We start from the raw sequence: 26,903 nt of genomic DNA on the forward strand, positions 1-26,903 counted from the left end.
TCACTGTCAAAAGACAAAGGAGGAAAAACCCAACACCCAACCAATTTTCCCTTCCAACCGCTGCAACCGTGTCTGCCTGTCCCGCATCAGACTTGTCAGCCGCCAACGAGCCTGCAGCTGACGTGGACTTTACCCCTCCATAAATCTTCGTCCGCGAAGCCAAGCCAAAGAATGTTAAAGTTTGATACTGCTTTATGTGTTTAAAAGAAAATTAAAAATGACTTTTGTTTAATTATTTGTCTTGGTGAACTTCTATTTCTGCTGGGTTTTGGGGTCCTCTGGGCCTGTAACACTATCTCAGAGGATCGTTCCTGGACCCAACGCAACAACGACATAGTGAAGAAAGCACGTGAGCGCCTCCACTTCATCAGGAGTTTGTGGAGGTTTGGCATGACACCAGAAACCCTGACAAACCTCTTCCGAGGTGTGGTGGAGTGTGTGCTGACCGGCTGTATCGCGGTCTCATATTGGAGCAAACCTGTACCAGTCATCAAGGATCCTCCACCCAGCACACACTCTGTAGCTGCCATCAGGGAAGGGGCATCATTGCCCAAAGACTCTAGGCTCAGGGGCAGCTGCTCCCCCTCCACCCTCAGAATCCTCAACAACAAACTCAATCAGGGACTCTTTTAAGCTCTCTTACTTATGCACATTGTTGATTTACTCTCGATTGCGCAGTTTGTTTACATGTTTTACCTGTGATGATTCTGCCATGCCAGCAGAAGTGCAATCTGAGGATTGCATAGGATGTCATGACAATAAATCTGAGCCCCGGCTGGAGGCATCACAGCAGAATATCCCTCCCCCCCACCCCCTTCCTCTCCGGGCAGCCGCGTGCACACCCAGGCTTTGAACGCAGCGTCCTGAGGTCACGTGGCGCTCCACTGCTACTCGTGGGTTCGAGACTGAGGCTGGCATCCGGGTCCTCCAGAGCCCGGCACGGGAAGGAGGGAGGGGGGGGGGTGAATGATCGGCGGCGGAGCGAGGTGAGTGCGACGTCGCTGGCGGCGGCCAGCCGAGTCCCTTTGACTTCAGCGCGAGATTGGGTTTGGGGAGGGGGGTAGAATTCCTCCTCCGAGTCACGGCGGGACCTTTCGCTTCGTCGCGAAACCCGCCAGCAATTTTTTTTGGGGGGGTCGCCATTTTTTCCCGCGGAACCGAAAAAAGTTTCTGCCGACTTGCAGCCGCGCCCAGTTCGCGGGGCCGCGGCCGTTAACGCGTCGTGTTGCGGCGGGTTCGGGTTGCGGGGGGGGGTGGGTGGGAAGAGCGCCTGGCTTGAAGCCCACACCAGGCGTTTAACCGTCCGGGTAGTCACGCTCACTGGCCCGCACTGGTATGTAACCGAAATTGACAGCGGAAGGCCCGCCCTCTGCGCTACCCGATTGGTGGATTTGTAATGTGGGCGGACGTCCTGCCTGAGTCCTCCTCCTGATTGGCTGAATGAATCCGTCTACCCTGACCTCACAACCGCCCTTGAGTTGGTGGGGGGGGGGGGGGAGAGATGCGAAGACCTTGGCCTTGGGCAATTTAGCAGCGCTAAATTGGTTGCTTTTTTTAAAAAAAAGTTTTTTTTTCGTTAGTTAGTATTTGCAAACTGACGGGCATAAATAGCAAAGCTGGAAGTCTGGCATGAGTTAAAATAAGTTGCATCATTCACAAGGTTATTGATCATAGTGGATAAGGTAAAATCCGAAGAAATAGCGTTTATTCATAGAAAATATTGGGAAAAAAATGCGCAGATCTGTTCAAGATTAGCTGAAGGTAGCATTTTAATTTGCAATTTCAGCTGTTACTGCATTGACTGGAAAGAAATATAAATTGGGTTGGTTGTGGACCAGAATGCAAGATAGGGGATGAATATCAATAGGAAATCATTAAAATGTAATATTTCTGCCCTCAAATGAAAGTAAGACTTAAATGGGAAGGGAAATTTTTAACTTTAAGAACATGGGCAATTTTACTGTATGTTTGTATGCTTTGCTGTATAATACATTTTCAACGAGTCGTGGTGTAACGGAAGGACTCAGTTGTCGACTTAGATTATTTGGAATACATTCAGGTTGCCCGTTGACATCGCATTGGTTTGCAGTGCACTCTGCTGCTTTTGGATCGATCAAATAGCAGTGATTGTACTCATGATTCCAAATTGTTCATATTCACGAAATATTGGCGTCACTCACAAAGCCAATATTTTATGCTGACTCGTGCTTCTTTCAACCACTCTTGGGTTTTCAACTTCAGACCTTTGACACATAAATGAAAGAATGGTGAAAACATTCCAGGTTAGCATTAACTAGCAACATAGGGGCTTAATTATTGAGGCTAATATGAAGTGCTGGGTAAATCACCTGATTAGACTATCACTATGCTCTAGGAATCAGTCTTCATCTTGGACATTGCCTATGGAGTATGCATGTTCTCTCTCTAGATGAATGGGTTTCTCCTGTGTGCCCTGGTTCTTTCCCACATGTTAAAAGACATGCTGGTTGGTACATTAATTGGTACATTAAATTTCTGCTTTTGTAGGTGATGGGTAGCAGATGGGAAATTAGAAAAAAAAATTGGATTAGATTAGATGACCACACAAATGTAGCAATCTGGGGGTTTGTTTTGGACCATATGACTTGAGAGCAGAATTAGGTCATTCAGCGCATTGAGTCTGCTCTGCCATTCAAATCATGGCTGATGTATTTTTTCCTTCAACCCCATTACCCTGCTTTTGATGCCATTACAAATCAAGAGCGTAGCCATCTATGGGCAACTATTTTAATTCCACACCCCATTTCCACACGACATGTCTATCCATGGCCTCAGTCACTGCTAGACCCAGGCTAACCTCAAATTGCAACGATTTGGGTAGCTCGGTTAATGGGAGACAGATAAAGCACCAAAGACCCAGGTTTGCATCCACCACTGTCTAAGGAATTTGTACATTCTCCCTGTGTCTGCATGGGATTTCTTCGTGTGCTCTGGTTTCCTCCTGCCCTTCAAAAATAAGCTTATGGGGGGTTGTGACATGGATTTATGTTAATCTTCAATTTAATGTTAAACTATATATCTTTTTAAAATGACTTAGTAAAGTTAATTATAGAGTTAAAATATTGTATCTGTATTCTTAGTTAGCTATGGGTCACAGCACATTTATAGAGAGCCATTGTTTTCTGAGAAGAGTGTTCATTCGAGTCGATGTCTCTTGTACAGACAGAGCTAATGGATTTCAAGTGGGTCTTAATTATTCAAGAACTGTTGAGGAAGCCATCTGTTTTTAATCAAAGCCTCATGAACAGAGATGAGGTCAGAGGTTGTTATGGATATGGAATAGTTTTGAAAAGGAACAGTATTTTTGTAGAAATAAAACTGATGGTCATGTAGTTTCCAAGAAATTAGAATGATCTGGTCCATGATATAACTGTAACATGGAGAAATATTACTGAATTCAGACATTTTGAGTTCAGTTTTGGAACAATTCAGCTTGGAGTTCAAAGAATCAAAATACTGTGACAGACAGGGGTTGAAACCTTGTGAAAGACGTTTGAGTTACAGTAACCAGAATTGGTCTGTTGTGTATTACTCCTGGAAGAAGGGGAACCCAGAATCAGTGGTTATTGAATTAATGAAGACCACTTTGCTGTCTCTTTAAAAAAGAGGACAGAATTCTACTGGGTCATTTTTTTTGTGTTTGGCCACTTTGTTTAATCCTTGTCTGGTTTGTGACTTCATCGTGGAAGAAGATAACCACTGTTGTTAAACCCTTGTCTGGATTTGTGAATTTATTGGAAGAAAATAGCCACCTTCACCCTCTTTGAGAAGAGGGCAGATTCTTCGTGTGGAAAACATAATTGTGAGTAAAAGAGGCTTGAAGATAATAAAATTTAAAAGCAGTTTATAATTTCTGAACTGAGAATTTAAGACCTTCATACGATTAAAATGATGCTGAACTTTGAAAGATTGACTTTTCAGAGTGGGACTTTGAATTGCACACATACACATTTACATTTGTGCACAGTGGGGTTACGTTTAGAGTTAAGTTTAGAGATAAGTAGGAAACATTATGATGTTAATAGTTTAATAAAAACTATTATTTTAAATTTACTATTGTCTGATGAATTTTCCATTGCTGTTCCTGTGTTAGTGCTAACAAAGTCCTTTTAGTCCCAAAAATAATTAAGAGAGTTGTTAGTTTGTAACAGTTATAAATTGCTTGCTGTATTTGGATGCCACAGGTTTGTGGGCCGGAAGGGCCTGTTACCGTGCTGTGCACATAATTCAACAAAATGTAATGACTATTATTCCATTTGGGAACTTTTCCAACCAGATGGCATTAACATCAACTTCTCCAATTTTTGTTTCAACCCCTTCCCTGTCCCTTTTTCCCTGTCCCCTTCCTCCTTTCCTCCAGCTCCCCACCCCTTTCCCTCTCCATTCAGAGAGTTACCCGTTCCCGATCACCTCAACTTTTTTTTCTATTCTACCCTTCCACCATATCCACCGATGATCACTCACCTCTTAGCCTGTACCCTTCCCCATGCCCCTTCCTCCCCCTCTCATGTCCCCTCCTTTTTATTCATACCTTGACGAAGGGCTCAGGGCCCAAAATGCTAGTTACCCTTTATTTCCTGTAGATGCTGTGTGACCTGCAGATTTTTTTCCAGCGCTTTTGTGTATTTCATTATCATCACAGCTTCTGCAAACTTTCTTGTTTAACCCCAAATAAGATGATGTTTACGTTTTTATTTAAATTAGCATGTTTGCTTATGACAGGGGTGGCCAAACTGCAGGTCATGAGCCACATGCAGCTCTTTGACATGTAATGTGCGTCTTGTTGTCTGAGACAGGAATCTTGCGAGTCAGTGCTCACAATGGTATTTTTAGTGGGCATTACTTGCAATATTAGTGTGTTTGTGGCGGATAGTGAAATTAGTGAGTGAGTGTGATCCAGGCCACCTGCCCTCCAGAACTCCCGACACCCTGACCGTGAACTCTTGCTTAGACCCCGGCTGCCTGTCCACTCAAACTTCCTATACCCCGACCATGGACTCTCGCCTTGGTTGCCTGCCCATCACCCGAACAATGCAGGTACTTAATAGTCAAAAGTATAGTCGACCCCTTAAATTTTACCCTAAAAATGGATCGACAAAATTCAACTATGACGTTGTATGTGTACTTTTTGATTATTGAAACTAATACATCAGTTTAAAAACTATCATTGCATACATGTATTTCTTAATATTTCTATGCAATTTTTGTAAAAAAAACTGCTTGCAAGAGGAAAACCATGTACGTAATTTTTTTTTCATGACTTGTGAGTCTTAAGCATCTGATGCTTATTGTATGTGGCTCTTGCATTAAGCAAGTTTGGCCACCCCTGGTTCATGGCCTTCCCCAATTTTCAGTACAATTGAGTTTTCATGTTACTTAGTTCATCCATAAAGTGGTTTTATACCTCGTCACACTTTCGGCAAGGAACAACAGTTTCAAAAGTAACTGTAAGCCGTCACAGAGTTCTGAACTATTTTAATTTTCTTCTGTGTTATTGGCCCAGGACTTATTTATGCACAAAGCAACAAGCACACCCTCTGTTTAAGAATTTTATTCTATTAATTAAAAAAATATTTTAATGCCTTGTGTAAATTCAGACCAACAATTTAAATATTAATGTCTTGTTTGCACATTCATCAATGTGGTTCAGAGCATTATTTTTTTTAATTGATAATGATCATTAATGTTTTTAACATCGAAATGTCTCAATTAAAATGGAAAAATATTTATCAGTTGCTATTGGGATATAAATTATTTCCATTAAAATTGCCATTCTGAATTTGACATATTTAATAGTAGTTGCAATAGTTAGATTCTGGTATTGTGTGATTTATCCAAGCAACAGATGTTCACTGCACTCTGAGTAGGTAAGCATCACTTTCTGAAATGAGCACTTCCTCGGTGACTGTGGATTTTTATTTGCTGTGCGACAGATCTTTATCGTTTAAATAGTACAAAGGCAACTGAAATATTTTCTGTACAAAAATGTATTGCAATGGCACACAGTTTTGTTGTTCGTTTTTCATTCCAGTTTCCTCTGAAATGCTAATCTAAGCAAGGCCTTATGCCAGTTTCTTGCAACGATTCATGTTTTGTGTTGCTGCCAATATATCTCTAATTTGTATCCATTTGGGTGTTGCTCATGCCAAGTATTTGCTCCCATCTGTGCTCAGTACTAAAACAAATTCTATGGAGTAGATTACAGGCAGAGGGGTGCAAAGAGTGCATATGAGCGAGTCTGGGATAGGTGCCAAGCTATGACCAAACAATAAATAAACGATTCAGTAAATTTCATTGTATGTCGACATGAAAGAAAATATGAGGGTAAGAAGGCAAAGAATGCCTTGTAATTTTGTGCTTTTTTTTAATAATTTTGGAATTCGTATATGCATCCACATTGGATTGTGGAATGACATGCGCCCTTTTGAATATTAATGTAAATGAATTCGAGGCTAGTTTTGTAAAGACGTTAGCATGCATCAGAACTGCTGCCTGTCTTTTCTTCAGAGCTTGTTGTTTAAAGAATTGTATGTTTTGTTTGGGGGGGAAAAAAAATTATACATGAATTGTTTTTTGCAATTTTTCTGTACCTGTCAAATGTATCTAGAGTGAAATCGGTGTAAAGACAGGCGTTCTGTAATAATTTTACCATATCCCATCTCCCATTTTGTTTTACAGTCAATGTTCCACAGTAGAAGCTTACAGCTTCACTTTTTGTTCTACAGGGTGAATCATGCCAAGAAAAGGATTCCCTGTCCCTATTTGGCTTGTGTTTGAAGTGCGGCAAGTATCCAGATTTTGGCAGTAAACATTGAGCGTCATGTTACGATTTTCCTTTTTTAGAAATTTGCTTTGATTTCTGAGCCAAGAATATGAAATATAGGAGTTTTCATGTTTAGTTTATAGTTATTATTAAATTGCAAAATGTTTTGAATTTCTCAAGGGGACACAATAACAAAGTTAGTGACATATTAGTAAGAACATGTTTTTTAAAATTTATTAACTAAGTATTTTATCTCTATCAAATCAAAATGTTCACTTAAAATAGAGTTCACACGAGTAATTGTCATGAATTAAAATAACAAAGTAATTTGTTATTCAGATGGCTATGCAAGTAAAATGGCGAGTGAGTGGTTGTGATCTATCCAGGGACAATACTGCAATGCAGATGTGCATTTAAAAATATGACACCTTTTTGGTGCGCAGATTTTCAGAAATTTCAGTTTGAATTGTTTTAAAATGTAGAAATTAAACCATCTTGAACAGTATAAAGAGTAAAAATGCAATAAATTGAAAACTGTACGCAAAACAAACATGGCTGTTCATTGAGATGAATGATATTGTACAATGTTAGGCTGCCAGATTTTATCCTGGACTGTTGTTGTGAAAAGGCATTGCAAGAACATTTTGCTAATGTTACAAATAGAGAGTATGGAACTTGGATATATACCATGCTACAAATATATTAAATATAAATTTTTCCTGTTTTTGATATTTTATCACAAGGATTTTTTTGATAGGGGAATTATGCATAGAAAATATAATTTTCAGGAATTGTTGAACATCTCAGCCAGTAAATTTAATATCTTATTTAATTTCTTATTCCATTAAAGAGAGGGATTTTATTCTTTATGAAACTTCATTGATCATGCTTTTTAAAAAAAAAAATCACCTACTTCATATATTTAGTGACATTATTTTCTTGAAGTTGTTGACTTGCACTGAAGTTTCTGAACTACCACTTAGTTATATATTGAGCCATTTGCAGAAAACTTGCCAGCTAACCCTGGTCCTAACTTTACCTTTCAGGCACAAGTACAAAACTTAAGCAGAGGTATACCTCACGACCATTAAAATGTGCTTGTTTCTTTGCAACCCTCAGAGTAGTTATGAAGTAGAGCTTATCAGTACAATGTACAGATGAAGTGAAACTATTGCTTGCTGCAGCTATGTTAGGTATGTAAAATACACAAATAAACAATAAATATAAATTAAATTGCCATGAGAGAAACAAGAAAATAAATATTTAAAAAAAACATAAATGGTCAGTTCAAAACATGTGATATTACAATAGTGCAGACAAATTCTTGGTGGTTCTGGAGTAAGGTTATGGCTATAATAACCAACTGGTGATTTAATTCAAAGCTGTTTTCATAACAAATTAGAAGTATCAAAATTTTCACCCTTATTTGTAAGGCTTTTTTGATCCCATTCAAAACATGTAGCCACTGATCATTTCCTCCTCTGCTCTTGCATTTTAATTAATTCTTGCTTTCTGTATTAATGAGATGGTCTTTTAGTTTATTTTCCGTTCTAAAACCAAATCTGTTGGTGCACAACAAAAGGTGAACATTTAATTGTTAATGAACTGTTGAGTTTTATGTTAAACATATCTAAGTTGCTGTTTTATATTGTATGATTTTTAAAAAAATTCAATAATAATTGAAAAGACTCAAAAGGTTGATTACACATATGGAAAATGAACAGTTTGAATATAGCAACCTAGACATCTTGAATGTTTCATTGACTAGGGTGAAATTATGCTATTGTTACTTCTTCACGGGCAAGATAACATAAATTATCCAAACTTAAATGGTCGCAGTTTACTAGGAGTCCAGTTGTATTAGTTTTTCTGTATACGCAAAAGTACTTAACCTAATTAGCCTGACAACAGATTAATAGTACACAGAAGTTTCCAACTTTCAAAATGTTTTGAGACAAACTAAATCAGCATCTTAAGTGGTGATCAACTTCAGTTGTGGGGTTTCCCAAAGGCTTCACAATAAAACTTATTCTTTTCTATTTTAGCATAGGGTCCCAACACTTAAAATATTATTTGGATGTAATGGCAAAGTTTTAAACTGAATAATATTATCAATACTTTAATTTTAAAAAATCATAATGATAGATATTATGGTTAAAAATGCGATAAATATACTTTCAGGTTATTAATAGTCTGTAATTTTACTGTGATAGTGAATTATTTCCATTTCCACAAACCTTCATAAAATGTTCCCAGTGGGGTTTAGTTCAATATATAATGAAAAATTAATTTTGTGTTTTGAGTTTAATTCCTGTACAATGCTGTAGCTTCTTTTAGAGCAATTCTCTTTCTAAAGTTAGGATGAGGTTTCACAAGGCTTGACAGCAATGTGCCAAATGAATTTGACCAGCGTTATAGAATCAAAGGCTTAAAGGATAATAATATTCTGTTTTGTAAAATCTAGATCATCTGGGAAAATGGGCCAAGGAATTGTATGTGGAATTTAACTCGGATAACTGCAGAGTGTGGCATTTTGGTAAGTTAAACCAAGGTAGGACTTGCACAATAAATGTATCCTGGACAGCATTGTAGAACAGGGAAATGGCAATATTAGTACATTGTTCCCTTCTTTTCAATATTTTTATTAATTTCATTTAGCAAATGTTACACAGGTAAATAAACATGATAGAACAATAATGAAATTTATGATAATGATATCAGTAATGATAAAACCTATGTTTTTTTTTAAATGCAAAAAGAAAAATTAATAAATTGGCTAATCTACAAATTTGACCTCCTACTTGCAGAGGCTCTTGGCAAATTACATGGTCCACTATCTGATAATGAAAAAAATAAGCAATGAGGTCAAGAATCAAAAATTAGTTTAGCTTACAAACTTGGGAAATAATTAAGCAAAGAACCCCATTAAAAAAAAAGTTTACATTCATTACAGTAGCGGAACATAAAATTTTTTCTAAAGACAAGCCATCATATCAGACAGCCATTTCGAGTGAATGGAAGGACAGCATCTTTCCATTTCATTAGTATGGCTCTTCTGGTAATCAGGAAAGCAAAAGCTACTATATGGGATTGTGAAGAATTCAGTTATCATATTTTTTGGTCCACATATTCCAAGCAAAGCAATAAAAGGAGATTGGGCCAAGTTAATCTTAAGAACTAGAGATAGTGTACAAAATATGCCTTCCCAATAATTGAGAAGGACATAACCAAAATATATGATACAATGAACCATCTTGAGTTTTATCCTTATCACATTTAGAAGATATGTTAGAATAGAATTTAACCAATTGGGTTTTGAAATAGTGGGCAAGATGTACTACTTTAAATTGCAATTGCGAGTGCCTAGCATAAAGAGACGATGAATGTATACATCTCAATATAGAATCCCATGTAGTTTCAGAAAATATTCGTTGGAAATCTTGTTCCCATAGTTTTTTAATTCTATCCAGGGAATTATCTTTAGGTAGCAAAAGTAGTTCATACAGGGAAAACAACAGCTATTTAAGGTCGGTTGAAAATTATATATTTTCCCTATAACATTAAACTCCAAGTCCTGAGAAAGTCTTCAAGATAATGAATTCAAAAAATTCCTAACCTGTAAATAAAGAAAAAAAATGATGTCTGGCTATATTTAAATCTAACAGATAGTTTGAAAGAGTCAAGATTATGGTCGATTATATAAAAAAAATTCAAGAAAGATCGGATGCCTAAGTTAGACTATTGATAAACACCAATATCCTGAATGAATGGAGGAAAAAAATCATTACTTAAGATGAGACTAACTCATAAGAATCTATGGTATCCAAAATATTTCCTGAATTTAAACCAAATTCTCAATGTATGACAACAAAATTATCAGTTAATCTAAAACCTGAAGGACCTGAAAGAACCTTATGATGAATCCAAAAAATAATGTATCTGATATTAGCTGCTTAGTAGTAAAATCTAAAATTAGCTAATGCCGTGTCTCCATTTTCCTTAATATATTGAAGTTTTTTTTTGAGATTGGAAAGCTTATTATTCCATATAAAGAAAGATATAAGGGAGTCCAAAAAATCAGGGTTTAGGAACAAAAACTAGTACAGCTTGAAAAATGTATAAGCATTTTGGCAGGATATTTATCTTAATAATATTAACATTTCCAATTAAGGACATTGAGTCAAGGACTTCTTAATATGACTCATTAGGGTAAGAAAATTTTCCTTAAACATATTATTAAATTTCTTAGTGATGGTAATGCTGAGATAATTAAATTGATTATTATCTTTTAAAGGGAACAGAAATCTAAAGAGTTAGAAGAGCCCAATAAAAACATCTAACTTTTCTGTAAATTTAATTTGTATCTTGAAAATTGCTGAAGAAGAGATAGAGGGAATTGATTGATCTGGATTCAATACATACAGTAAAAGGTCATCTGCATAAAGAGATACTTTATGGACGCTTCCAGCTCTGGTAATTCCAGAAATTTCATCAGATTGTTGAAAGGTCACAACTAAAGCTTCTAACACCAGGTTAAATAGTAAAGGGCTTAAAGGCCAACCTTGTCTAGTTCCACCATGCAATTTCAAAGGATTGGATTTAATTGAGCTTTAGGAGATAAATATATCAATTTTATCCAATTGATAAATTGGGGCCAAAATTAAAATTTCCTAACACAGTAAATAGATATTCCCATTCCACCTGTTGAATACTTTTTCAGCATCTAAGGAAATGATATATTCAGAGGATGCAACTGTGGGGGAGTAGAGAATATCTGACAAACAGCGAATGTTAAATTGAGATTGACAACCTTTAATAAACCCGGTCTGGTCTTCAGAGATAAAAAGTAATAATACATTGTTCCCCAAAGTGGCAACACAGGTAGACAGGATGTTTGGCACACTTGACTTCAGTCAGTCAGTACAAGAGTTACATCATGTTACAAGACATTGGTGGGACCACGCGGAGTATTGTGTGCAATTGTGGTAGCCTCCTTCGAGAAAACATATCATCAAGGTGGTATAGATCACAGGGATTTTCCTAGGATTGGAGGACATGAGTTATGTATATGAGAGACTGTTTTTTTCCCGCCCCTGAAGTATACAAGGCTGATGGATAGCCTTACAGAGGTATTTTAAATCATGAGAGACAGCAGATAAGGTAAATGAATCTTTTTCCCAGGATAGGAGACTCTAAAAATGGGGGACATAAATTTAAATGATACCTGTGAGGAACTTTTTCATAGAGAATGGTGGCTATATGGAACAATCTACCAGAGGAAGTTGTGGAGGTGGGCACAATTATAACATTAAAAATACATTTAGAAAGTTACATGGATAGGAAAGGTCTAGACTGTAGATCAATGGTTTTCAAACTCCCACCCTCCTAAATCCCTATGCCATGTGCTCTGTGATTGGTAAGGGATTGCTTAAGGTGGTCTGTGAGTGGGAAGGGAAGGTTGAGAACCTTTGCTCTAGACCAGTGGTCCTCAACCATTTTTCTTTCCACTCACCTACCACTTTAAGTATTCGGTATGCCTTAGGTGCTCTGCGATTAGTAAGGGATTGCTTAAGAAGGTATGTGGATGGAAAGAAAACGTTTGAAAACCACTTTTTTAATTGTACCTAATTGACTCGTTATGTGCACAGTTTCATAACTCCAAAGGAAATGGGCCAATGACAATTTTTCTCAAGCAAAGTATTTCAGTAACAACTGGGTCTAGATGAGTGATCCTCAGCCTTCCCTTCCCACTCACATCCCACCTTAAGCAATCCCTTCCTAATCACCGAGCACCTATGGCGTAGGGATTGCCTAAGGTGGGATATGAGTTTAGGGAGGGAGTTTGAAAACCACTGCTGTTGATGGAGAAGGGCCAAATGCAGGCAAATGGGATTATCTTGATAATCCCATTTTTAGGCTGAACGTCCTTTTTGTTAAATTTTTATTTTTCTGAGGCAAATGAAAACTCACCTGTGCCCAAAACATTGGTGATGTATCTTTATCGTTGCTACATAAAGGCACTGTTTGACCTGCTGAGTTTCTCCAGCATTTGTGTGTTTTTTTTAACTTAAACCACGGGGTCATTAGAGTCCTGTTTTACCCGGAATTTCTGGTGTGTGAATTGTTGTAAAAGAATATATCATGTAGTTTTTGTCCCTTCTGCACATAACCAACTACTGATGAATATTCCTTTGACTTATTTTTCATCATGCAAATATACTGTAGAATTTAAAAAAAAAGTAATTTCTGAATCTCATTGCAACATTAGATTTATTTAAGTTTTGCTGATAGCCCACTGACTTTAAGTTGCTTACCTTTTCTTGCAGGATAAATACAATTCAGAAAGTGAAACCACCTTCAGAAGTTGATGAAAGAACTTGAAATGAAATGTAATTTTAATTTGTTTCCTATCTCCTCTATAAGGCACTTGGATGACAACTTGTTTGTTAACTTGAGTTTTAAGAATCATATTTCACACATGTATCCACAGAAGTGGAATTTAAATTACAGTGTCCTCGAAAATGTTTGGAACAAAGATTCTTTATTCCTTTATTTGCCCCTGAGCTCCACAGTTTTAAATTTGTGATCAAACAATTCACGTGTGATTAAAGTGCACATTCCAGATTTTATTCAAGGTTATTTGTATATATTTTGGTTTGACCATGTAGTAATTACAGGACTTTTTATACATAGTCCCCTCATTTCAGGGCAGCATAATATTTGGGTCATCGCAATGGTATATGTATTAAACTAGACCTGTTTCGTACTTTGTTGCATATCCTTTGTATGCAGTGACTGCTTGAAGTCTGCTGTTCATAGACATAACCAATTGTTGAGTATATGCTCAGGTGATACTCTGCCAGACTTCTACTGCAGCCATCTTTAACTTCTGTTTGTTTGGGGGGGCTTGCCCCTTAGGTTTCTTTTCAGCATGTGGAAAGCATGCTCAATTGGATTTAGATCAGGTGACTGACTTGGCCATTCAGGAATTTTCCAGTTTTTAGCTTTGAAAAACTCCTTTGTTGCTTTAGCAGGATGTTTGGGATCATGGTTTTGCTGTAGGATGAAGCACCATCCAATTAGTTTGGAGGCATTTGCACGAACCTGAGCAGATAAAATGTTTCAATGCACCTCAGAATTCATTTAGCTACTCCCATCAGCAGTTACATCGTCACTGAATATAAGTGCGCCAGTGCCTGTGGTAGCCAGACATGCCCAGGCCATAACACTTCCACCACCATGTTTCACAGATGAGGGGGTACACTTTGGATCTTGGGCAGTTCCTTTCCACCTCCACACTTTGCTCTTGCCATCACTCTGATACAGGTTAATCTTGGTGTCATCTGTCAAGACCTTTTTCCACAATTCTGCAGGCTCTTTTAAATACTTATTGACAAATTTTAATCTGGCCATCCTGTTTGGTGGCTATCTAGTGGTTTGCATCATGCAGTGTAGCCTCTGTATTTCTGTTCATGAAGTCTTCTGCTGACAGTAGTATCCACATCCACACCTGCCTCCTGAAGAGTGTTTCTGATCGGATGGACAGGCCTTTGGGAATTTTTCTTCATTATGATGCCATCATTCTTCTGCCATCAGCAGTGGAGGTCTTTCTTCTTTGGTCTACCAATCCCTTCAATTACTGAGTTCACCAGGATGCTGTTTTTTTCATGATGATGTTCCAAACGATTGATTTTGGTAAATTTAAGGTTTGGGTGATGACTTTTACTGTTTAATTTTTGTTTTTCAGCCTCATGGCACAACTCTGGTCTTCATATGAAAAATGGAAACTACAGACTCCAAAGTTGATTAAAAGATAAGAATCAAGCCTTGATCTCTTATACCTGCACCAATGAAGCAATTAAACCTACCTGTGTCCCAAACATTATGTTGCCCTGAAATGAGGGTTCTATGTATAAAAGGTGCTATAATTTCTACATGGTCAAACCAAAATGTAGACAAATAACCTTGAATAAAACCTGGAATATGTACTTTTATCACATGAATTGTTTTATTACAAATTTAAAACTGGGGCACGGGCAATAAGGAAAAAGGTGTCTGTCTGAAGCATTATGGAGGGCACTGTGTGTTAAGCATAGTAAATTACACAAGCTGTTTTACAAATGAGAATTATAGATGCTGGACAACATTAAAAGTAATAAAGCTATTTCTGTGATTTGGACAAAATGGTTGATTTGAAAGTTGATGTGTGTATTTGATGGAATGGAGTTGAGACACAGAATGACAGTAGGCAAGAATTAATGAATTGTTTATTGTCACGCATACAAAAATACAGTAAAAAGCTTAGAGTGATGTGCAGTTCAGGCAATCTAACTTGTACAACTGGTATCACAGTAATAACTGTTGCAGCATTCAAATAGTGCAGCGTTGGAGAAAAACTACAAATATATACTGCAGGGACTAGAGAAAAGTACACTTATCAAAGATAGTGCAAGGATATAATATTTTTGTTAGCGATCCATTCAAAAGTTTGCCAACAGTAGGAGAGATACTGATTTTCAATGGACGTTTGCGTCATCAAGTACGTGTCTTCTGCCCAACGCAGGTAGGAGGAAGAGTGAGTGTGTGTGTGTGAGAGAGAGAAGACAGACTGGGGTGGGATGAGTCCTTTATTATTTTAGCAACTCTCCCTAGTCAGTGAGGGGTATAGACAGAGTCAATGCAGGGAAAGGTGTTTTACACACACAGTATGTATTAGCTTTTGGCTTTTAATGCACAGTGAGTCGTATTTTGGTATGATCTGGATGTTGAATATTTTGACATTGGTGAATTGGGAAGCATTTAAGTTAGCACAGGTGCGATTGATCAGCAGGACCAAGATATTATAATGTCATTATATTGGAGTTGATATGTAACAGATATAAAGAAAACATTACAGCAAAGAGAATACAGTATAATGCCTTTTCCATAGTAAAGCATCACATTTAGAAATGGATACATCTTGATGGAGAACAAAAAATATGAGGAAATTTCAGGGTAGACTTCAAAAATACAGTGCAGGTGTTTGGACAAGATTAGGTTTACAATCAATTACTTTGCTTCTGTCGAATTCATTGAAATTTTAATTATGTTGTTTGGCAGAGAAATTCAATTATTCACTGGTAATATATGTGCAAAGGTTTAAAACCTTTAAATTACTCTTCACGAAATCAATCACAGCAAATAATGTTTTGATATAGTGATGGGTGTTTCACTGGAATTCTGTAAATATATCTAATTTAGCAATACGATCAAGTTTTATTTTTCTGATAGGGCACAAAGAAATGAATAGATTAACATTCCACAGAGCATCCATTGTATAAAATGAATGCATTAGAAATAGAAGTTGCACTTTGAGATGAGGTAGTAGGTTGTATAGTTTTAGGGTCACACCCACACTGGGAGATAACTATACAATCTACTGTCTTTCCCAAGGCTGCAGAATATCTTCGACGCATTCAGCAAATTTGTTATTCAGTAGATTTTTGTATCTTGCACACATTTTTTAAAATGTAATCTCATGAGGTGTTTATTGCATCTTATTACAGATTTCTGTGGGTTCAAATTTTCTGTCCTGTGTTTATTGCATATTTTTTGGAAGAAATATATACATGAATTGTAATGACGGTCACTGTCTTTAATGTTTGAAACTATTGCAATTATTTGCTTGAACATTATAATTCCTCTGGATTTCAATTAATATGACTTGTTTGCCCTTGTCTTTTACAATTGAAATGCTCCATAATTACTTCAATTTTCAGTTATATTAATATTGAACATCTCAGTATATTTTGTCCTTTTAGAATGCATTTGTGTTGACTGGCCCAGTGAAATATCCAGTTAACAGCTGAGCTGCTCTGATTAGAAAAGTTATTTGATTCCAGCATACTTCTAACCCTGCCCTATTTGTTTACCTCTGTCAAGATCATGGAATAAAGATTACAGTTGAGAATGCTGCTGGGTTTAAGAGTGAATGTGCAGGGAAGCTTACTGCTACTAATCAGCAATTTCTACTATGAAAAATGCATGCATGGATAACTCGAAGGTAGGATTGGGTTTCATTAGAATGTCACCTACAGTTGAATAGTCTAATGGTCAAACATACAATCTTGTACAAGTACACAATCCTTTATCCGGACATCTAAAATCCGGAAAGCTCCAAAGACCAGCATATTTTTCCTGGTGCTGGTACAGCGGAGGGAGGGGGAAAGAGAGAGAGAGACGGCAGCGCGACACGGACAGGGGGAAGAGAGACGGCAGCGCGATTCGGGCGGGCAGGGAAGAGAGATAGCAACGCGGCTCAGGCGGGTGGGGGGGGAGAGAGAGGTGACAGCGTGACGCGGGCGGCAGGGGAAGAGAGAGCAGCGCGACTCGGATGGGCGAGGGGGAGAGATAGGCCATCGCGAGGGGGTGGATACAGCAGCACAATTCGGGTGGGCTTAAATCTGGGGCAGTTGGATTTTGTTCTAAAATCCGAAATTTGGAATACACTGTCTCCCAAGGGTTCCGGATAAAGGATTGTGTACCTGTACAAGGGTGTAGTAGAAGGAGACAAACTAAGGGGATGCGGACTGAACTTGGTATTTCAGCCTCATGAATAATGTTTCAATTATAATATGCTTCTGTAATACCATTCTAGAATTTTTTTAGTCTGTCTTGATGGTGTTTAACTTTGAGAAGTAAATAGGGATATCCTCAAGCAAAAGGAAGATAATGTCTTCAAAAGCAATACATTTACTTCAAAATATGTCATTAATTTTCCATTACAGAATAAAACCTGCAACATGATCTATGTGGATAATATGGTGAGCTCCTGGGTAGAGGTAGTAGGTTGCATAGTTTGAGGACAGAGATTTTGGCCCAAAGGAGATAACTATACAACTTGCTGCCTTTCCTAGGGCATCATGCAGACGGCCACTACAGATTTGATGGATCGATATACCATAAAAGGTGACATATAACTGTTTGGATTCTGGTCTAAGTGCAACTAGAGATCTATTTAAACAAGGTTTGCCAAATGGATTAAATTACTTTTTTGTCAAAGATTGATTCGAGGAAAATCACATGAACTTTTCAAAATATTCAGGATTTTTAAAAATAAAATTTTCTTTCATATTTTTGTGATTTGTAAAGAATGGTGTATTTGCCATAATTGCAAGTTTTCAGTTGAAATAAGTTGTTAAATTCACAGGAATGCATTTTATTATTCTACTTTTTAAATATAGCTGGACCACCTGTACTGTCTGGGCAATAATGAAAACTCCCGCAATAGTCTTAACAATTTGTTCCACTTTACAAAGCATCTTCAACTCTGCAAATTTAAAATATAGGGACTGAGGATTATTGATTTTGAGGATGTAATAAATATAACTCCCAGATTTAGCTGGAAGGATGCATAGGCATTTACACACTTGGTTAACACAGCAGGTTTACCAAGTCAGAATTCTCATGTATGGCAATGTTTCTTTCTCTCCTTCATTTTTCTTTTCTACTCTTCCACCTCAACATTTCATTTGTCATATTTTTGCACAATCACTTAACCTATCTCCACCCCTGAATAAATTAAATTGACGGAGTAAGATTTGGCAAATGGAGTGCCTGTCCATCTAAATGATAAGGTACTGAGAGGTAAAAGGTAGAAGGATCTAGGAGTCTCAACACATGATTTGCAAAGGGCAGCAAATAATTTGAAAATCTACAGAATGTTAGTTACCAAGGGAATTGAATACAGGTGTAGGGAGATTGTTTTTGTTATATAGGGCATTGGTAGGCCCTTGCCTAACATACCATATACCACAAAGATTTACTTATTTAAGGAAAGATATAAATGTACTTGAAACAGTTTAGACATTTGCTAGACTCCTGTGTGAATATTGTCATTGTATAAAGGTAGAATCTATGCACTGATTTTCAAAAGAATGAGAAATGGCTAGATCAAAAGAAAATCCCGAGGGTTCTTGATGATGTGAATGTGAAGGAGGTGTTTCCTCTTGGATAATATAAGACAGACTTTCTAGTTCTACATGTCTAATCCTTTTCTCCCCAGAGATGAGGCAAGACCTCTGAATAATGAACCGTTACAACTCTACCTCAAGTGAGTTGTTGAATATTTAAACCAAAGGTAGGTAGATTATTGATGAGGGACGAAGGGGATGTAGAGTCAACAGGGGATGAGAAAGTAGTTGAGATATTTTTAAAAAATCAGATAGTCCATTAGTATATTTAGCTGGGTGCTATTGATTCTATTCTTAATCTTGCTAAGATTCCAGTCACACGCCCACCCTAATAATAAAGTCATCTATTTCTACTTGCATAAAGTTGCCCAGATCCATCGCAAGGTCAGCAAATTCTAGTCTTTGTTTACTCTTATCTCTTCATCTTATAATCTTACCCCTTCCATCGAGAATCATCTGGTCTCATGAAAAACTGTTTAGTCTATCCTAACTTGTATTCAAGACTCTTTTTCTCATCTTTACAATGACCAAAGGAACTGCTCACACGAACCATCCAAACTCATTTATGAATGAATATTTATTTATGAATACTGGTCCTGTATATGTATTGTTTATGTGTGTCTTCATGTTTTGAACTGAGGATTGGAGAATGCTATTTCATTGGGTTGGACTTGTGTGATCAGATGACAATAAACTTAATGATGCATACTTAATTCAATTTCAGTGTTGAAATTTACATCCTCATTTTAAAACCCCTCTGTCACCAATACATGGATAGAGTGAGAAAACAAACCAGTATGTCAAATTAGTTTAGAGGTAGAAACACTGGAATAAGAATGATACCAAGGAAAATTAACATTTCAGAATTACTCATTTTAGTTGAATCTGTGACAACAAAATGTACTTGCCTTGCATATTTTGTAGGCTAATACTTTGATTTCACAGTGTGCATACTTCACCTACTTCATAAATGCGCAGAGTACAGTAAGGCTTTCTGATAGAGTATCTTACACATTGAAGTTGTATGCTTTTAGAACATCTTTTCCATCATTGGTTTGAACAGCACCTACTATGCTTACATAGTCACAAACAACACCTGTGAAGCCCCTGTGGGGAAAAAAAATCATATTTTTAAACTTTAGCGACCGAGTGTTTTTTATGTCTTTCAATAAATTGGTTCATGTAAAATTAAAGCAGGCTTTTCGGCCCTCCACATTCTTCTCTTATCACATCGAGGCAACTCCCTGGAAACTCAACTTTACAGAATTGAAAAATTGATACTCAAAAATTTAAGATATAGAATTAAATTTGCTCTCGTGGAATTTGTGGGAAGTTTAATTGACACAAAAGTTTTTGGGGTTCCTAGCACATTATGGCTTTACATTATAGAAAATTGCTCACTTTCTAGAAATGCAACCCAGCTCTCTTGCTTTTAGACATCTCTGCCCCAGGGAGAAAACTGTCCAGCTTTTCCTCCCAACTGAAAAGCTTAATAAATCTATTGTCTTATCATCAGTCTTTAAGGGTGGATTATATTGTTCTATCACTGAGGCAGAGATTCAAGTTCTAATCGAAACCAATATGTTTAATAGATTATTGTGCCACATTTGTCAAATTTGGTACCTCGCAAAGCTTCATCCTATCTCAAATAACAAATCTTAATGATCTTCATTCATCACTGGCAATTCCACTATTGTTACCATGCTGTCTAGTCATTGATAAACCTGACTTGTGAGTTTCAGTATTGACCTGTCTGAATAATATCCTCTTCCTATAAAATTTATAACCTCCCTAGCTCAGTTTTGTTCAATTGTAGAATCTAAATGATTCAATTTTTTTTTGCCCTCATGCCCAATTAAATGCATTTCCATGAAACTTCACGTACATCTTATTTCTGCAATGACAGAAATTCTCTTCTTAATATGACTTCTCCAAAACTTGATGAACGCCAACTTATTAAAATGTCTTTCTTTTATTTCACAGACAGAAGTAGAAAGTTCCCTCCTCACAGAACCATTTTAATGATCAAGTCTCCCAAAATCTGGTTCTGAAATATATTTTTGGTCACCCTCTCACCACCATGAAACACTTTCTCCAACACCAACAAGCCTTGTGACTGAACAATGTTAAAAGTTATCATAGTCAAAGAATGTTGGGATACATGGTCATACCTGGACCTCATGTGGGATCCCCCAAGTAAATGGTAATTACTTTCAAGACTGAGGCCTTTGTTTGGCTGCCTTTTCCAAGTATATACACGTAGAGACAAATCCATTGAGGAAGTGACCACACGGAAAGGATCCTTTTTGTGGATGGAAAAAAAACATTTTGAAAATGGTTTAAAAGTAAATACCACTAGTGCATGTTTATTATTATTGAACATATTACGTACCACAGAAATTCCAGTTATAGTATTTTTATGGTCATGAAAACTGGCAAGGTGTACCCCATCAATGGTAAAGAGTTTCATTTCTGTGCTATGTACTATGATAATTGTATTATTCCCATAGCCTTCCAGAAGTATATCATTCCAGCCAGTCTCTTCATAAGTGAAATTTCCAACCTGTTCACCTTTCAAAAAACCAAAGTCAAATAATTCTATTAACATTTGGTATTATAGCTCAAACTGCAGCAATTACTGGCAAGGAGTCTGACAAAAAAAAAATCCCAAAGCATGTATTTACTCAGCAAATAAAACTGAATTTAGGGCATACTAGCTTAAACAGATTTGTTAAATTATAAATCACATTGAAACTTGAACATAGCTTTCAGATTAGACTGGTTAAATATAGTGTCCAAATGTATAGATTCTACCCACTACTGTCATTAATATGTACAAATTTTCATGGATTCAAGCCTCATGGAAGAACAGGACAGAATATTTGACCATGGTGCATAAAACCTACCAGTTTTATGTTGTATTCACCTAATTTCTAAAGTATTCTGATTATATCAGAAAAGGGACCTTTTATTGTTTTAGTTGGCATATTATATGCACATAATACAACATCATGAGCTTTCTGTAGATCCCAACTTCCTCCTGTTTGAGAACATTTATCCTAATAAATCCCAATTTGGATGGAACGACATCACAAGGGTAAGCTGTAATATATTAACCACACCGATTTAAGAGAACTCCACTAGTCCTACCTACCTGCTCCCTGCCCATAACCCTCCAATCCCCTCACATCCATGCGCTCATCCAAACCTTGACCCTGCTGCAACCTCCTCTTCCGGAAGGTCATTCTACTCAGCCACCACTTTCTGAGTGAAGAAGTCTCCCCTCATGTTACTTCTAAACTTTTTCCCCCTAAATATTAACTTATAACCCCTTGTTCCAATCTTACCTGCCCTCAAGGGGAAAGAGCCTATTAACATCTATCCCCCTCATAATCTTAAACACCTCGATCAAATCCCCCCCCAACTGTCTACGCTCCAATGAATAAAGACCCAGTCTACTCAATCTTTGTATTCTAGATACTGCAATCCAGGCAACATTTTAGTAAATCTCTGCACCCTCTCTACTTTATTGATATCCATCCTATAATTTGGGGACCAGAACTGCACTCAATATTCCAAATGTGGCCTCACCAATGCCTTGAACAGTCTCAACATCACCTCCAAGCTCCTATATTCTATGCTTTGAAGGCCAGCATATCAAAAACCTTCTCTACCACCCTATCTACAGGAGAATCCACTTTCAAAGAGTGATGAATCATTATTCCAAGATCCCTCTGGATTCCTCAGTGCCTCCCCTTCATTGAATTATGTCCTAGATTGATTATTCCCAAAATGAAGCACCTCACACTTATCGATATTAAACTCCATTTGCCATCTTTCAGCCCACTCTTCTAAGCAGTCCAAATCCTTCTGGAGGCCCCGAAAACCAGCTTCACTATCCCCAACTCTCCCTATTTTTTTATCGTCCACATATTTACTAACCCAATTTACCACTCCATCATCCAAATCATTAATGTAAATGACAAACAACAAGGGACCCAACACTGATCCCTGAGGCACACCGCTCGTCACCGGTCTCCATCCTGACAGACAGTTATCCACCATAACTCTCTGGCCTCTATCTTCTGGCCACCATTGAACCCATCTCAACATTAATACCTAGCGCCTGAACCTTCCTTACCAACCTTCCATGTGGAATCTTATCGAAGGCCTTGTATACATCTATTGCTCTACCCTCATCAACCTCCCTAGTCACCTCAAAAAAATTTAACGATTTGTCAAACATGACCTTCCCCTCACAAACCCATGTTGGGTGTCCCTGATCAGTCCCTCTAGATACTTATACATATAATCTCGAAGAATACCTGCCACTAGTTTACTAACCACTGATGTCAAACTTACTGGCCGATAATTGCTGGGCCTACACCTGGAGCCCTTTTTAAACAGAGGAACCACGTTTGTGACACGCCAATCCCGCGGCACCATGCCCCCCTCCAGTGACTGTTGAAATATCACTGTCAGAGCCTCTGCTATTTTCTCAATTTTCTATAATGAAAATCCCGTCGGAACCTGGAGAGTTATTCACCTTTATATGCCTCAAAGGTTCCAATGGCCCCTCTTTCCTAATCCCTGTTTTCCATAATTACCCCTTTTGCCTCAATTATCCTACACGATTCCATATCCTTCTCCGTAGTGAATACCGACGAGAAGAGCTTAATGAAGTAACTAAATTTGAAGAGCTTACATTGTCGTCAATGTACAGCTCAGGAATAGGCCATTTGGCCCAAATGTCTGAATATGATGCCAAAAACTCGGCTGCCTGCATATATATCCCTATATTCTCTGCAATATTAATGTGTCTATGAATGGTATTATTGATCTGCTTCTAACACTACCCCTGACAGCTCATTCCAGTCACCTTTCTCTCTGTATATTAAAAAAAATCTAAATTCCCCCACCCTCTCCTCACCACCCCCTTAAATGCATGTGACATATTTACCTCAGGTGGGGGAGGGGGGGTGAAGAGATTCTGCCTACCCTATCAATGCCTCTCATAGTTTTATACATTTCTATCAGGTCATCCCCTCAGCCTTGAAGGCTCCAGCGAAAACAACCCAAGTTTTACAACCTCCCCTTCATTCCCATTACTTCTAATCCCTGTAAAGAGTGCCACCAGATGATTTGAACTTGCACACACATACAATTATAAAGAGACTGACTGAATTTAGCTAAAACCAAGCAGAAAATTGCAAAGATAAAATAAACAAAGACCCATTAGCACTTAAAACCCAGTGTTAACAGTAACTACGTTTCAAATAAATTCATAATATAAATTGATATTAGATTGAAAAAATCTTAATACCTTCTATTTGTAGTTTATGTTTTCTTTTTTGTCGTGTGATATCAAGAGTAATTATAGTTTTTTGAAAAACCATAGCATTAGTGTTTGCCATAATGACTACTCTGGATGGTGCTTTAGGTAACCAGCAAGCTGTGAAGCAGCTGTCTATCTTTAAGGAATCTGTTGCCAGTCTGTCTTCATCAAGACAATCCATTAAGCATTTTGCCTGCAATACCTGTAAGAAATGCATAATCATTTATTGGATATTAGGAAAATAAACTTCTTAATCCACAGTAATGACCTAGTGTGAAAAATAATGGGCAATTTTCATGAAAATACCTGTGCTGTTGATCAGAAAGAACTAAGGGAACTCCGTACATTAATTTGCTCTGACTACCTGGAATTGAAAAAGCTGGACAGAGAGCTTTCTGTGCATCAATGAAATAAATCTGATCTTTAAAAAATTAAAAAAACAGGAAATTAGTAGTTGGTCGTCATTTGACTTCAAACCATGGATGATTTATGTTGGCTTCAACTCTTGTGCTATTTTTCCATAACTCTCAATCAATCAACTATCTACCTACCTCCACTTTAAATAGTGTGACCGTATATAGATGTGTTTGGGAGATAAATTGGGAAAGGTTTGTTAGAGTAGGTCACATACAAACACTTTAAAACAGATCTTATTTGAAATACTAAAGCTTTGCCCCATGCTACACCTATCGGCTCCACAGATTTTGCAAGAGCTTTGAAGAGTACTCAAGAGACTTCGCTAATGGATTGTTCACAAAAGGCAACAGATAAAAGATCTTGTTGGAGCCGCAGATTGGCTGGAAGAGAATTTGTTGTTCTCAGAGGATCATGTGGTTTTACAAGCAGGGAGAGTCAAACAGGCTTTCTCAGAGAGACAGAGATCACTTCTACTGTGTTCTTTGGCTTGGCTTCGCGGACGAAGATTTATGGAGGGGTAATGTTACAGCCAGCAGAAATAGCTGGGACTGGAACAGGACAAAGCTGGCAAGCTTGTGGAAAGCCCCATTTTGGAAGATGGTCCACGCAAGAGAGGACTAGCTGCCTAATGTTTCACTTGGAATAAGGGAAACAAAAATGAACTCTGTGGTGACCTGAAAGAAAGAGGTTATCATCTGGAGAACCCTGAAGGGGAAAGTTTTGTCAGCAAGACACTGAGGTGACTGATGTAAATACATCAGTTGTGGATGTCCTGGAACAACAAACCTCTCTCTGAAAACCGACAAAAACCTTCCTGAACAGTAACTATTTACCTTTCAAGCACCAAAGCCTGGTGAACTTGATAAATGTTAAATTCTGTGCACAGTATAAGAAATGCCTGCAACCAGTGAACTTAGAGGAATGAGAAGTGAGATTGGATTGTGAACCAAAAAACTTTTCTGAACTTACACACACATAACACACGTGTGCGTTTAGAATTAGAAGGGGGTTAAGTTAGGTTAGTTAAGTTAAAGTGTGATTCTGTTTTCATGTTGAAAGATAATTAAAAACCATTTTTGTTTAAGTAACCATTTGTCTTGGTGATTATCTATTGGTGCTGGGTTTTGGGGTCCTCTGGGCTCGTAACAATACTTACAATGAAATAGCTTCTACCTCCCAAGTCCAGCCCCTAGTAATTATGTACTCTTGTTTATGATTCTTCCACTGGTGAAAATATCTACCCCCTTTGGATTAGAGGGCTAATTACCTCTCATCACAGGTATTAGCCTGGTGTATCTCCTTTATAATCGAAGCAAATACAGGTCGTACTCTGTTTAACTTTTTTAGGCAAAAGGACCAAAACCTGCAACCAGACCTCCCAATCTTTTAAACTCCGACTTCTTTGCAATAAAGCTAAAATACTCTTTGCCTTCCAAACATTTAATTGAACCTGTGAATTTGTGATTTGCAATAGAACTCTTAACGCCTTCTGTAATTCACTCACGTGCAGTCTCTCCATTTAGATAATAATCTATCTTTTGATTTCCACAAGTGCATAAACTCTTGTGCATTAAACTCCATTTGCACTCATCACTCAATCTATCAAAATCTCAATGCAGAATCACAGTGCTCTTATCACAAAATGCCTTTCCATCTATTTCCATATCATTGCCAAATCTGGAAATCGTATCCTTGGAGGCCATTAATGTAAATAATGAACTATGGCAGGCAGATCAAAAACTGATCCCTGTGGTACTCCATTAGTTATCTTCTTCCATCTAAAATAAATCAATTTATTTGAACTTTGTTTTCCATGAAACAGCTAGACTTCCAGATATCATGGGCTTCTAATTTATGCACCAGCTTCTTAGGTGGCACTTTGTTAATTACCTTTTAGAAATCTGCAAATAGTACCGTACTCCATCTAAGATTCCCCTCCATTAACTCTCCCTATTACATTTTCAATGAATTACAGCAAATTTGTCTAATGATGTGCCTTTCATAAAACCATGACTAGATATGATTATATTTAACTTTCCTAAATGATTTGTTATTTTCTCTTTGATTATTGACTGGCATTTAGCCATCAATAGATGTTAAACTAAACTAACTGGCTAGTTTATTATCAACCGTAATTTTTTGAAAAAGAATTATGGGCTGGAATTAATTTTGCCAGGTCAAACGAAATTAGAGTTATTAATTGGGGATCAAGTTGAAAAAGGTTTTATTTCTGATATGTATAGGTTGTTACAGGAGAAGATAGAAAAGGTCAATATTAATAAGGTTAAAGAGAAATGGAAAAATGATTTAGATATTGTTTTGACATGGGAAGAATGGTCTAAAATATGTGTGGATAGGGTTACAAAGTTAATTAATGTTAGGTATAATATGGTTAATT

The 26,903-nt window shown here is 37.3% G+C and overlaps 1 protein-coding gene and 1 long non-coding RNA gene across 17 annotated transcripts in view; one reads left to right on the top strand and one right to left on the bottom strand.

Moving 5' to 3' along the window:
- The first annotated feature begins 894 nt into the window (after window positions 1-894).
- Window positions 895-25,593, top strand: LOC138764199 (uncharacterized). 14 transcript variants are annotated; one of them, XR_011358053.1, is made up of 9 exons: window positions 895-986; window positions 6,718-6,822; window positions 9,267-9,338; window positions 13,129-13,191; window positions 14,550-14,721; window positions 16,724-16,844; window positions 17,698-17,749; window positions 20,737-20,956; window positions 24,790-25,593. It is a non-coding gene; the product is annotated as an uncharacterized lncRNA (long non-coding RNA). The 14 variants fall into 14 exon arrangements; XR_011358058.1 differs by lacking the exon at window positions 24,790-25,593 and adding an exon at window positions 17,569-17,604 and having other exon boundaries at window positions 897-986; window positions 20,737-20,970; XR_011358056.1 differs by lacking the exon at window positions 20,737-20,956 and having other exon boundaries at window positions 17,569-17,749.
- The window catches only part of fbxw12 (F-box and WD repeat domain containing 12), a 42,672-nt gene continuing 30,821 nt past the window's right edge, over window positions 15,053-26,903 (bottom strand). For all 3 annotated transcript variants that reach the window (XM_069939786.1, XM_069939787.1, XM_069939789.1), the window contains exons 7-10: window positions 24,077-24,290; window positions 21,146-21,324; window positions 20,925-21,055; window positions 15,053-19,860 (exon numbers count right to left, since the gene is read on the bottom strand). In XM_069939786.1, the coding sequence (XP_069795887.1) occupies window positions 19,761-19,860; window positions 20,925-21,055; window positions 21,146-21,324; window positions 24,077-24,290 (624 nt within the window). In that variant the 3' untranslated portion in view covers window positions 15,053-19,760. The remainder of the gene's footprint in view (window positions 19,861-20,924; window positions 21,056-21,145; window positions 21,325-24,076; window positions 24,291-26,903) is intronic.

Source organism: Narcine bancroftii, chromosome 5, assembly GCF_036971445.1.
Source record: "Narcine bancroftii isolate sNarBan1 chromosome 5, sNarBan1.hap1, whole genome shotgun sequence".
NCBI classification, from domain to species: Eukaryota; Metazoa; Chordata; class Chondrichthyes; order Torpediniformes; family Narcinidae; genus Narcine; species Narcine bancroftii.